This window comes from Rhinolophus sinicus, chromosome 16 (genome assembly GCF_057876585.1).
Source record: "Rhinolophus sinicus isolate RSI-liver-muscle chromosome 16, RSI-T2T, whole genome shotgun sequence".
Lineage (NCBI taxonomy): Eukaryota > Metazoa > Chordata > Mammalia > Chiroptera > Rhinolophidae > Rhinolophus > Rhinolophus sinicus.
In genome coordinates, this window is record NC_142516.1 from 184,276,069 (window position 1) to 184,290,135 (window position 14,067).

At 36.2% G+C, this 14,067-nt stretch overlaps 1 protein-coding gene across 4 annotated transcripts in view; it reads left to right on the forward strand.

The window, feature by feature from the left end:
• NAA16 (N-alpha-acetyltransferase 16, NatA auxiliary subunit) overlaps positions 1-13,720 on the forward strand; it is a 55,655-nt gene extending 41,935 nt beyond the window's left edge. For 3 of the 4 annotated variants that reach the window (XM_074329338.2, XM_074329339.2, XM_088792999.1), the window contains 7 exons: positions 4,826-5,039; positions 6,176-6,369; positions 8,033-8,141; positions 9,306-9,404; positions 9,717-9,860; positions 12,141-12,238; positions 12,794-13,142. In XM_074329338.2, coding sequence (XP_074185439.1) covers positions 4,826-5,039; positions 6,176-6,369; positions 8,033-8,141; positions 9,306-9,404; positions 9,717-9,860; positions 12,141-12,238; positions 12,794-12,991 — 1,056 coding nt within the window. In that variant the 3' untranslated portion in view covers positions 12,992-13,142. Of the gene's footprint in view, positions 1-4,825; positions 5,040-6,175; positions 6,370-8,032; positions 8,142-9,305; positions 9,405-9,716; positions 9,861-12,140; positions 12,239-12,793 lie in introns of all 4 variants that reach the window. The other variant, XM_074329340.2, reaches the window with a different exon arrangement.
• Positions 13,721-14,067: the final 347 nt, after the last annotated feature.

Here is a 14,067-nt window from a genome sequence, read left to right on the forward strand (position 1 = left end):
GTATAAAACCGCAGGCGTCGTAGTCAGGTGAGCCTGATGTCTGCACTCCAGCAGTCACTTTGGCCTTTTTCCCATGTGAAACTTCTGAGGTTGCCCAGGAGAAAGACGAAATCTTAGGGGGTGGCTTTTGATGGGAACTGGAACTAGGGTTATACCTGAGCCCTTTTACCAATAACCTAGTTTTCGCTTTGTTTTATGGTTGTTCTTTTTCTTTTTTAAACCTGGGCTTGATGGCTATATCTCTGGGGAAAATCCTTGTCATCTTCTCCTTGTAAAATATAAAGCCCTAGGATGATACATGAACTACTCAAGCAAGACCCAAGCATTGCAGTGTAAAGCAGGCTCTTAGCAATAGCTCCTAGATGACCATCACTTTAAAAACATTCTGTTTGCTACTAGGAAAAAGATGCATTTTTATTAGCCAGGACATTCTTGGTGAGCCACAGATTGTTTCCTGAATGAAGATGCTGCTAGGTGCTTATGGATCACTATTTCAGCAAGACCATATCTAGAAATTTATGATTTTCTGTGACAGTGAAATTTGAACATCCTTCAGATCATTATAATTGTGAACTTCTCCAGCTTAAATCCCGTTCCTCCTAACATGAATAGCTATATTACTTGATGCTTTTTAATATTTTTGAAGATTGTTAGAATATGATTAATAGTATTCCATTACTTTCATTTAAATTATGCTTCTCTTTAGTTTTAGTGATTTGGGCTAACATGAGATAAAAGTCTGTAATGTCAGATAAATTCCATTTGATCCTTGAACAACACGGGTTCAGGTGCCAACCCCTGTGCCATCGAAAATCCCAGTATAACTACAGTCTGCTCTGCAGATGCAGATTCCCAGTGGCTGATCCAAAATAGAGTTGGCCTTTGAACAACATGGGCTTGGACTACACAGGTCCACTTGTGTGCAGATATTTAAAAATTATAAAAACCTATGTTCAAGAGTCAACTGTACTTCTAGTTCAAGAAATATAATTTGACTGGTAGAAAGCACTTTTTAAAAGAAAAAAATTACAGGAAATCATTGGTTATCAGATTAAAACATGGCAGAAATTGTCACTGTCTGGTCATGTTACATAATTATTGGTAGACTCTTCACTATATTTAGGGTTTGCTGTCGGAGCTTAAGATTAGAAAATACTAGAAACAAATAAGAAAAGAGCCTATTATGTTATTTTTAAGTTAGTTTTTTTAGAGTGAAATAATTCATACTAAAAGTAAATCAAACTTAACTCATCTAGTGATTATAAGTAGAAACGTGAGAGCTTAGTACAAGTAGGGTGATTAAATATTTGCTGACTGATTAATGCTTCTAAAAATGGTTTCTAATAAAATTAATGTAATCTAAGAAAATTCTTAATGATATAATTGTAAGGTTTTAGGAGTAATTACTGAATTAAAAGACTTACTATAATAGGTATCTGCATGAGTTATTTTTGTGCCTGAGTTTGAATATTTTAGTAAAGAAACAAGCACCTTTCAGAAAAACAACTTTGCAGTTTACCTTCTAAATGGAAGGTCAGTGATTAGAGAAATAAGTTCAAATAAGAGCTAAGGCTTCTGCTTTCAAGTACTCCTGCCAGAATTCTTTCACTGAAGGCAGTTTCAGCTAGGACACATTGCTGTGAACTGTTAGTACTTGGATTTGAAATGTGAGAATTCTGGAATGGCCTGGTATAATACTTCTGTCTTTATCTTGCTGCCACCCCCACCCCCCCCATGGGATTTTAGGGTTACATGTATAAGTTATGTAGTCCAACCCAATCGTATGTTTAGAACTTGAGGTTTACTCAAAACAAAACAACCTTCTTTAAAATATTGGACATAAATTTATGTTCAGAATAAGAGTTTAAACTACTTTATCTTTCAAGAATTGAGTTTTATTCCCTCCCCCCTTCAGGTTTCTCATTATTTTAGTGTGCTGATTTACATCTGAAACAGAGCAACAATACATTTTTCAAAAACTTTTTGATAAGATGTAGAGTTTCTGATAGCTCAGAACCATAGGAAGTTTATAACTTTATCTTCTAGTTCATCTGAATCTTTTATCAAATTAACACATGCTTTGTAATGACAAAGTCTCTATAAAGGAAATAGAGTTGGTTTATTACCCTCTTTGGTCTAGTTATTACGATTTTTTAAGTCCAGAAGTTTTCGTTTTATTTCTGTGTATGAGCTCGTGTTAGTGTACTCCAGTAACTGAGAAGGAATGATGGGTCAATCTGGGTCAGAAGAGAGGGCCTGATAGGGAATTCCTAAAGAAAACCTCACTCTTAAGCTGTGAACATTTCTTAGTTCTTTTCTGACTTGTCTTTGATTCAAACCTAATTTTGACACCTTAAGCAATTCCTGGATGACTGCCCACCCTCCTCCCGCCCCCGAGTTAAGGGCCTGGGCAGTATGTTAAAATCTAGGTACCTGGTTTCTGAAGTGATCTAGTTGGTCATGTTCACGTCTGGCCCAAGTGCAGGGAAACTAATTTTACCTGTTTGTGTTATCTAGTATATTTTTATGTTTTATAAATTTGGAGACTTAAAAATCACCCCAAGGTGTACAAGCGAGATCTTTGTGGTAACAGAACAGTTCTTTATCTTGATTGTGGGGGTGGTTACTGGAATCTACACATGATAAAGTCACATGGAGCTGTACACACAGGTTGTACCATTGTCAGTCTTTTGATTTTGATATTGTGCTATCATTATGTAGGATGTAGGCTTGGGGGGAAACTGAGGGAAGCGTATACAGAACATCTTTATACTGCCTTTGCAACTTTTTTGTATCTGTAAATATTCCAAAATAAAAAATTAAAAAATAGGAAATCAACCTAATAAGATTATTTAGTTGTTTTTAAGTAGGATTCTGTAATACGTCATTTCTTCCAAAAGCAAAATTATTTTGTAGTACCCTATGTTTTCTAATTTAATCTAGCCATATCTGGTCTACCGCCATTAGCTTATTGTAGAGTGATCAACATCCAGGTTTGTGGGGCGCAGCAAGTTCCTGAGACTCAGAACTTTCAGTGGAAAAATTGTGGAAGCCTCAGGCAAAGTGGATAAGCTGGTCACCCTATTTATGGAAGACATTAACTGGAGAGAGGCAGCCTGTGGGCTGTTACTGATAAAGAGGCGGCTTAGATGTTTGTGGTTCCATAAGGCTCCCTCAGGGATTTGACTTAAAATCTGTTTACAGATGCTGCTAGGAATATCTCTTGAAGCATGTGTCTGCCTTTTTACATATAAATATTTCTCAGCCAAAAAAAGGTCCTGTAATCTCTTATATGTTTTATCTCCATGATTTTGGCACTGCCATTTTCCTTAGTCAGTTGTATTGAATTTTAAGATCATCTTATGGTGCTAGATATAACTTGATTGACATTAAGGAAGACCAAGAACAAGTTTATGAAATATGTAATCCTTGATTAAAAAAAAACCACGCTTGTTATTTATGAATTGATTTGTCTTACTGATGGGAGGAATGCAATTTTTAGATACAACATCATTAAAGCATGATTCTTGAAGTATTAAATATAAGTTAATGTGTTTTTTCCCCCTATTTCTTTCCCTCCACACTGTGTACTTTTATTCTTATTTTAGAATTGTTCCCTTAAAGTCTCAGGTACTTAATGTAATTCTGTGTATATAGTGTGTTTCTAATTACCAAGACAACTGCAATTAACAAGTGATATGGATACTTCCTAGTGTGTCCTCTGCATGGTGATTTACTAGGCCCCAGGACAGAGGGAAGATGGAGTGGTAGGAAAGCTTGGTCTGTATTGGTGTATCGGAGAAGTCATTTTTCTGTACGTTTTTGGAGAAGCTAAAGTAGGAGAAAACAAAGAACAGGTAGAGATACGTGTAGAGAAGAAAATAAAAATAGAAATTGTTTTGTAGGGCGTTAATCTTCCTATGTAAGTAAGGGATTAGTTCTTAAACTTCTTGGGAGTCATGGACCCTTTGAGAATCGGGATGAAAGCCTTGAGCTCTTCCCTTGGGAAAATGTTATGCTTATTTATACATCGACTCCAGACTAAGAGCTTTTGCTAAAATGAATTGTAGGTAGATTTAATGGTAGCTTATTGAGTGAAAGAAAACCGTAATGCTGTGCATGGGTATAGAAGTTTATAGTTGAAAATGAACTTTACAATATGTTCTTTGATCATTTAACAACCTTAATGAAATTGGCTGTATAGATATCTTTATTCCTAACTTAAATAATCGAGGCTCTAGGTAATTAAGAGGTGTGACGTGCCTGATAAGTTTCTGATCTCTTGAGTTGGCAGATTCTGTGCTTATTGAATGTCTGCTGTTAGGTAGACCCTGTACCAGGCAGTGGGGACAGACATGACAAGGCTTGTCCTTGGACAGCTCATAGTTGACTAGAGCAGTCTGATTTGTAAATGTTTTGTGTGAACCCATAGTATATATTTAGTCTTCAGGCAGAGTTCTGTTTAACTCTGCCATGCTGATTTTGGGGGACTACTGAGGAGAAATATTTCATTAAAACTAAAATATCAATATGTACTAATTCCCAGGCTTAAAGATAATCTGATCATTTGACTTACTTAATACATAGAAGTTGAGTGTCAAAAAACATGATTTCTAGGGAACCATGAGCATGGATTGTAGGAAGAGAAACTTAACGTATGTACAAAGAAGAACTTGATGTCTTTCATAGTGTTGAACACCAGAGAGGGCAACTAAGTGAAATTGCGACTGTTAAAAATGTTTTTTTGGACTTTTTATGATTTTCTTTTCGAAGGTAGACATTATTGACAAAATGTAAGAGATAATTTTGTGGTTTTGTTTTCAAGCATTTTTTTGAGATAACCGATGATCAATTTGACTTCCATACATACTGCATGAGAAAGATGACCCTTCGTGCCTATGTTGACCTTCTGAGATTAGAAGATGTACTTAGAAGACATGCCTTCTATTTCAAGGCTGCTAGATCAGCGATTGAAATATACTTGAAATTGTATGATAATCCCTTAACCAATGAAAGCAAACAACAAGAAATAAATTCAGGTAACTGACAAGGAACTATTTTAAAAGATTTGAAAAGAACACTAAATTGTAGAATGTCGGTAACATAAACAATACATAGAAAAGTGTATTGTCAAATGAAGGTGAAGACATTAGATAACTGATATGCCAAAAAGTGGGGGAAGACACTGGAAAACATGGCAGGATGATGTTCTATAGCTGATACTTTTTTAAAAAAATAAATTTTATTGGGGAATGTTGAGGGACAGGGTGTTTCTCTAAAGCCCATCAGCTCCAAGTTGTTGTCCTTCAGTCTAGTTGTGGAGGGTGCAGCTCAGCTCCAAGTCCAGCCTCCATTTTCAATCTTCATTTGCAGGGGGTGCAGCCCACCATCCTATGGGGAAATTGAACCAACAACCTTGTTGTTGAGGGCTCGCACTCTAAGGAACTGAGCCATCCGGCCGCCCAATGGCGATACTTTTAAATGACCCTAATGGAATCACTTGCAGTCTTTTTTTTTCCTTCTTCTTTTTTTGTCTTCAGTAAGGCCAATTCAGGAAAAACAGAAATGTCTATGGGTTAGGTTTTTTTTTCCTACTTGTAACTGAAAGTAGCTCTGAGCCCCTTAGGGAAAAACGTTTATTCTTATAACTTCTAGTACCTTTATTGAAAATAACAATAATGCTAATGAGACTGTTTATACAGTTTTTATTCACTAAAATGTAAATATCTAGGAATATTTGAGAAATAGCTTGGAGGCAAGTTGCTGAGTTTTCATTCCTAATATTTCTGTATAATAGTAAGAAGAGATCATAAGTGTGTTTATATGCATTGTCTTACTTATCCTTGAAATACTCCAAGAGCATAGTTGGTGTTATCAGCCCCACTTTACACAGTTTGAAACTTCGCGCTGAGAGAGATGATTTGCTTGAAGTCGTGAATTGGGTAGTAGCAGAGCTGGGCTAGAATTGGTTAATTTTAGTTGATGCAGCATTTGCTTGTTGCCTTTTGTGTGCTAAGTTTTGTGCTGGTTATTAGGAATACACTTTCTAAAAAATTTTATTAGTTGTCTTTTCCCCTCCCCCCCCAAAAGCTATACTATTGGTATGTATTGCAGAAGAATATGAGATAAAGTGGAAACATTTACTCAGAATTTGTGTGTGTTTGGATATTCATAGAAAACCTGTCAGCCAAAGAATTGAAGAAAATCCTTAGCAAGCAGAGAAGAGCTCAGAAAAAGGCTAAATTAGAAGAAGAGAGGAAGCATGCGGAAAGGGAACGTCAACAAAAAAATCAAAAAAAAAAAAGAGATGAAGAAGAAGAAGAAACCAGTGGTCTCAAAGAAGAACTTATACCGGAAAAATTAGAAAAGGTGAGATGAATTTACTATCTTCATTTGGTAAAATTTGTTATTTAGTTCTGTTCTGGCCATAAACATGGTTTATTTAAATCTGTAAATCAGAAGCCATGTGTAATATTTCATGGTCATTATGAAGGACATCAATTTGTGAATGATAATATGCAAATTTGGCTGTTGCATATGGTGCAGACTTGTAGTTGTGGTAGGTAGACTCATGGCCCTCCAAAGGGTCTGCATTCTAAGCCCTGGAACCTGGGACTGTGTGACCTTACATGGCGAAGGGGAATGAAGGTGGCACATGGAATTTAAGGTTGTCATTAGCTGGCCTTAAAATAGGGAGGTGAGCCTGGGTTATCCAGGTGGCCCTAATGTAAGTACAAGGGGGGACTTAAAAGTGGACAAGGAAAGAAGGTAGGAGTGGTGTGAGAAGCACTCTCCCCCCAGCCCCATTGCTGGTCTTAAAGATAGAGGGAGGGTAGGAAAGGAGGCAGCTATGGGCAAAGAACGGAGGCAACCTTGAGAAGCTGAAAAAGACATTGGAACATAGTCTTCCTTAGAGCCTCCCAAAGGGAATGCCACGTGGCTGAGACCTTGATTTTTAGCCCAGCGAGACCCATGTCGAACTTCTAACCTACAGAACTGCAAGTAACACATTTGTGTTTTAAGACGTAAAATTTCGTAATTTGTTATATAGCAGCAGTATAATTGTCTGGTAAATGTGGAAGTATTGATAGGTATGTTGTAGCTACAAAGAATTAGCACCTCATCTCCTGGATTTAGTTATTTAGGGAAGTGTTTAGCTTTCTGGTTTATTCACTGAGAATCGAGTATAAATATTTTAAATTTGTCATTACTTTTTTTCAATTACTTGATAAAATTATGTTTGTCTCCTTACTTTAGATGTTTGTAGAGGGCTGTCAGTACTTGATGTACCATCTCCTTCAGCCTATGGAATAATTTTCTGTATTTTTATAAAATTATATTGATTTTATAATCATAAAAAATAGAACTATTTCCATTTTAGAAATTATTGACTATTTACTTTGAATTTGTTTATAATTTTAAAATGTTTTCTTGTTAATTTGGTTATATAAAAAGAACTGTTGTAGGGCTTCAGAACAAATCACCCCAAGACGTACCTAAAGGCAACCAAGACCCTGTGGGTGTAATATAAACTTCTGCTCCCCGCTGCGCCCCGGCCCCAACACCCTTAGCTACCTAGAAGAATTTGAATTCGGGGCCTTGCCATAATAAGAGATCATTAGAGATGACGTTTTTTTAACCTACCTGTATGACAGGGCAAACTACTAATTACTGAACGTCTGCTCTTCATGTCATCATGCAGCGAACCTTCCTTTCCTCTGAAGCCCCAAGGTGATCCCTACCTCAGAATGTTATGTCTACCTCATTTTCCCTTTCTGTCTTTGAACCTCTCATGTATGCAGGGTTCCCATATGTATGTATGTAATTAAATTTGGTCATTTCTCTTGTGAATCCGTCTCATATTTGTTTGATTATTAGACCAGCTGAAAGAACCTTGAGGGTAGAGAAAAGTTTCTTCCTCCCCCACACTCATCTAAATTACTTCAGATATGTGTAAATATAAAATTTGGGAGAGAAATTTGACTTGTGTAGCTGTTTTTTAAATAAAATTTTTCTTTCTCTTTCAAAATAGATAGAAAATCCATTGGAAGAAGCCATCAAGTTCCTCATACCTCTGAAGAACCTTGTTGCAGATAACATTGATACTCATCTATTAGCGTTTGAAATATATTTTAGAAAAGGTAATGGTTTGAATTCAATTTTTTTAAAAAATTTTTTTATTGGGGAACATTGGGGAACAGTGTGTTTCTCCAGGGCCCATCAGCCCCAAGTCATTGTTTTTCAGTCTAGTTGTGGAGGGTGCAGCTCAGCTCCAAGTCCAGTTGCCGTTTTCAATCTTTAGTTGCCGGGGGGCACAGCCCCACCCATCCCATGCAGGATTTGAACCGGCAACCTTGTTGTTGAGAGCTCGCTCTCTAATCAGCTGAGCCATCCAGTCTCCCTGAATTGAGTTTTTAATCCTTAATTATATTGCTGACCATAGTCGGTCAGTCTTGTCATTTAGATCTATTTTTTTTTTTTTTAAAGATTTTATTGGGGAAGGGGAACAGGACATTATTGGGGAACAGTGTGTACTTCTAGGCCTTTTTTCCAAGTCAAGTTGTTGTCCTTTCAATCTCAGTTGTAGAGGTGCTGTTCAGCTTCAAGTTGTTGTTCTTTCAGTCTTAGTTGTGGAGGGCACAGCTCAGCTCCAGGTCCAGTTGCCGTTGCTAGTTGCAGGGGGCACAGCCCACCATCCCTTGTGGGAGTCGAACCGGCAACCTTGTGGTTGAGAGAATGCACTCCAACCAACTGAGCCATCTGGGAGGCAGCTCAGCTCAAGGTGCCGTGTTCAACCTTAGTTGCAGGGGGCAGAGCCCACCATCCCTTGGGGGACTTGAGGAATTGAACTGGCAACCTTGTGGTTGAGAGCCCACTGGCCCATGTGGGAATCGAACCGGCAGCCTTCGGGGTTAGGAGCACGGAGCTCTAACTGCCTGAGCCACCGGGCCGGCCCCCATTTAGATCTATTTTTGTTTTTTAGAGTTTTCAACCTTCTACAAAGGCTCTTAATCACTTTTTGTTGTTGTTGTTGCTACTCAAAACTTTACTGGGTAATAAGTTAGAATGTTATGATCAAATCCATTTTAAGCATAGTTTGAACAATCATGTAAATTATTTACCTGAAGCAATTCTTCGTGATGTGTAAAAAGTTGTCTTTGATAATCAAAGTCATCTTTGAATTTTGCTTAGGAATATTATAGGAAAGGTAACATTTTGTTACTGGATTTTAAGTGAAGCTAAAATAAAGTGAAGGAAATATCATACATAACTATTGATTATGTTATTATTTTTTTCTGACACAGGCAAATTTCTGTTAATGCTGCAATCTGTCAAACGAGCTTTTGCCATCAATAGTAATAACCCATGGTTACATGAATGTTTAATTAAATTTTCTAAATCTGGTGAGTATAAACAAAGAAATACTTATGTAAAAGCAAATGTGACAATTTAGCTATTTTCCACTAAGCTTCACATTAAGAGATTTACAACAATGTAAAGCAAAAAAAGGTAATGTTTACATATATTTAAATGAAACATGCTAGCAAAGATAGACTAGAAACTAGTACATTTTAAAGCGAGAATGTATATATTCCAAAGGAGCAACACTATTTTTTACTATGTAAAATATATTGAGTTTAATATGTATTTCAATTGATTTTGTTTCAAAGGATAAACCTAAATTTTTAAAAATTCCAAATATTTTGTTTTTATAGTGTCCAATCATAGTAATCTTCCAGACATTGTGAGCAAAGTTCTCTCTCAAGAAATGCAGAAAATATTTTTCAACAAGGATTTGGAAAGTTTTAATGAGGATTTTCTCAAACATAATGCTTCCTCTCTTCAGCATCTACTTTCAGGTTGGTGTTTAGCTACCAGGGTTAAAATGTTTATGGAAAAAAGTGAGGATGTGTTGAAGAAAAAAGTTTGGCAAGATGTTCAACCTCATTAATTATCAGAGCAAAAGAAATGAACACAATACCACTTTTGATCTTCCAAATTAAGAAAGTTTATGTTTGTTTGGAAAAAGAGAAAGTTTGTTAAAACTGACGAGTGAGCAGTCTTATGTTTTGGTGCTGCAGTGTAAATGGGCCCAGCCATTTAGGAAAGCAATTTGTCATTGTTACCAAGAGCTTCACGTTTCCTGTGTCTTTTGCTGTAGTGAAACTGTTGTGAATGATTTTAAAGAATGAATCTAAAGCAAAGAAAGAGCTTGAAATTTCAGTGCAAAGATATTAACTGAAATGTTTGCGTGTAATTACGGAGAAAAGAATGGAAACAAATTTTCCCAATAATAGGGAAAAGTAGTAGGTTTGTAGATGGGATATCAGGTCATCATACAAAGTGATTGGCGCCAGGGTTCGCCCGCACTTGATATTCTTCATTAGCATACCAGTCTGGACGTGGCCTCTTCTTTATATCCTTAGTTACTGGAGTTCTGTTCAGCTAGTCTTCAGATGATTCTTGTGGTTGATTGTTCTCTAATTTAGTTGTAATTTTAGTGTGGTCATGGGAGGCGGCGGGCACACCGTTAACCTGCTTTGCCGTCTTGACTCCAGACTACCCAGGGGTAAATACTTTCTAATGTATGTGCAGAGTTAACATAAAATCTCAACTATGCAAAAATACACATGGGATAAAGGCTGAAAAGTATATACATAGCTTTTAATGCTTGCCGTTGAGTGGTGTGGTTACGAGTGATTTTTATTTTTTTTAATATTTTTATTACATTTTGTGTTTTGAGAATTTATTTATATCCTGCCTTGTTACAGTAATGAATTTAGACAGTTGATACAAATTCATAGAATGACAAGATGGTATAAATGCAAACTGGACAAAAGATTGTGGAAAGGGAATTAGGGACAAAATAAAGTATATCATTAACTATGCTCCTACTTTAAGCTGTATGCTGTATTTAAATACTTTAACCTAAGCTTTTTTATTGTAAAGGGAAACTTCTTGGTTTTGATATCTATGGAAAAAAGTTAATTCCTATGAGAAATTATAGCACTTCTTGGTAGTAAGGGCAGATAATTTTTCTTCAAGAACATAAGATAATGGAAGAAAGCATTTCTTTATTGTAATTATGGGAAATGCCTTATATGAAGCATTATATGAAATTCTAAAGAAAAGATGATTTTTGCTACATAAAAATAAAACACCAGTCAACTGTAGCTGAAAAAAAAAATTTTTTTAAAAAGAGCAAACGGCCAAAGACAACTAAGAAAATCTTGGAGGTAAGCAATAGAGTGTGGAAAAAAGAAAAAGTGTGGGAGGAGAGTTCTCACTCTGCTACCAGAGTTTAAGACTTGCTGTGTAGTCAGAATGACTACAATGGTGTAACATTTTAGTAGATGGTTCCGTTTAATGTGATTGTGAGTGATTTTGATTTTATTTGTGCTCTTTCGATTTTCTACACCAGATATGTACAAGTTTTGTGATTAAAAGTAAAGCTAAAAATAAAGCTTTAAAAAAGGAAATATCTGCTGAATGATTAAAAAGAAAATTAAAAAACACCATAGTCAATAGATCAATTGGGAAAAAATATTCACAGATATGTAATTGATAGAAAGCTAATAATAGAGCATTTATAAGTTAACAATATAAATTAATAAAAAGCCCAGTAGAAAAATGAGCATAGACTATGGATAGTGTAGTTTATTGGAGAAAGATAAACTGGGTTTTATTTTTAAATTAATTTCTTTGTGAACATGCAAATATTTTTCTGTTGTCCTTCTGCTAATTGTTCCTTAGATGTTTTATTTTAGGATATCGTCTATTTGAAATGATTGATGGATGCCAGTGGTAGCCTGTATTTACATTTTGAGTTATATCATTTCTGGGGTGGGGGGTATTAAATCTGTTCTCCTGGTGTTTAAAAACTTCCTCTTGGTAATAGAAAAAGCCCTGATTTGTAGTGTTTTGACATGGTATAAATACTCCCCTTGTAGCCCCAAGCTATCAGTGAATGGGGAGTTGAGAAGAGATGTCACACTTGCCTCCCACAAGCTGGGGGGAGTCAGCTCCAGCCTATCGCTGATTAAATACTTGGAACCATATTTTAAGTCACTGGTCAGTGTAAATCCAATCAAGTGTCAGACATAGGAGTTCACTCATTTTGACATGTCTTGGTATTTCAGGTGCTAAAATGATGTATTTTCTGGACAAGTCAAGGCAAGAGAAAGCAATCGCCATTGCTACTAGACTGGATGAAACTATAAAAGATAAAAATGTAAAGGTAAGATTTTTCACAGACTGATTGCTGCAAATTCGTGGATACTGAGTGATCTAACAAAACGTGTCCTGACAGCATAGTTGTTGCGTGGGCCTTCCAGGTTATGCTGGGTTTGCGTTGCAGCTCCAACAGTTAAGAGTTGTCACATTATGAAAGTTACCTCTCTTAGCTTCCTTTTCTTCCTTTATAAGGTGAGGATGAAAATACTGTCAGACAGGTGGTGTAAGGGGTAATACAGGATGCACTGAAGTGCTTAGCACCTGCCTGGCACATAGTAACCTCAGTATGTGGGGACGGTGGTTTTGAACAACACTTTTTGTTTAGTGATCACACTTTCAGGGATTCACTTTCTCAAGTGTTAGATTTTACTGCCTTTTCAAAGCTTTGCAGAATTGATTTTTAAAATGTTCCTTTTTTGAGGTGATTACTTACTAGCAGGAAGTTATTTTAGACTAAGGCTTTATTGGCTTTCCCTTGGTTAATTAATAAATTGCATCTTTGACTAATTATTAACCAAACTTTTTAAAAAGTAATTTTTCTTTTTCTTTATTTGAACAGACTTTAATAAAGGTTTCTGAGGCGCTGCTTGATGGCAGCTTTGGGAGCTGTAATTCCCAGTATGAAGAATACAGGATGGCTTGTCACAACCTGCTTCCTTTCACGGCTGTGTTCCTGCCCGCTGTGAATGAAGTCGGCAGCCACACTGCCGCCCTAAACCACACCGCTAACTATGACGTCTTGGCAAATGAAATCTAAAATCCCATAGAAAACCGACTCCTGGACACCCACAGCTGACTTCAGCTCAGGGTTTCTTTCCCAGGGTGTATTTAAATGTAGGTATGAAATGAAATAATTGGATAGAAATTTTAAATGGAGTATTCTGTGAGCTTGTTTTGTTCTTGATCTGACTCTGCCAAGAGACATAAACATCTGTTAAAATTACCTGTTTATACTTGTACAGTTTTCTTAAACTTCCGAATTATCAGCATTGTGATGGGTGCTGTACTTCTGTATCATAAATATGATAACTTCTCACTAAGCTAAGTTGTATACAGCCCCACTGTATTATTATTTTTCATCCTGGTTTTGGAATCTCTTTTTTTTGATCCCGTATTGATTTATTATTATTTGCTTGCTTTTTAATGAAAGCACATCAGTTTTAAAGTGTTAACTGGATGTATGTTAAGAACAATATGGAACTCCTTTTGGCAGATATTGAGGTTTATTTTAAAATTTACTTCAGTTTGCCTTTCTACCTTCATTTTTTCCTGATTTATCATTTCCTTTTTGATTCCATGAAAATTATCATTTCTGTTGAATGCGGGTACTCCAGTTTTATGTAGACGATTCAGAATGTGGGGGTGGGTTTGACTCACCAGCACTGAAATTCACTGGTAAATTTGTTGCATTCCTCTAGCTCAGTCTTAAAGACCAACAGGCAAGAATTATGCTTTCTTGACTAAATTGCTTTGCATGTTAACTACCGTATTTCCCCAAAAATAAGACCTAGCCCGACAATCAGCTGTAATGCATCTTTTGGAGCAAAAATTAATATAAGACCCCGTCTCATTTTACTATAATATAAGACTCCGTCTTATTTTATATATAGTAAAATGAGACGGGGTCTTATATTAAGTTTTGCTCCAGAAGGCATTAGAACTGATTGTCGGGCTGGGTCTTATTTTCGGGGAAACACATAGTAGTTTGAGTGGAATGAGCTTCAAGGAGTGTAATAATAGGGCAGAATACAAGTTATAATGAAGCATCTTTACTCTTATAGTCACGCACTGACTATTAAGTATGTTTTTATATCAGCAAAATGCTAATCTAAA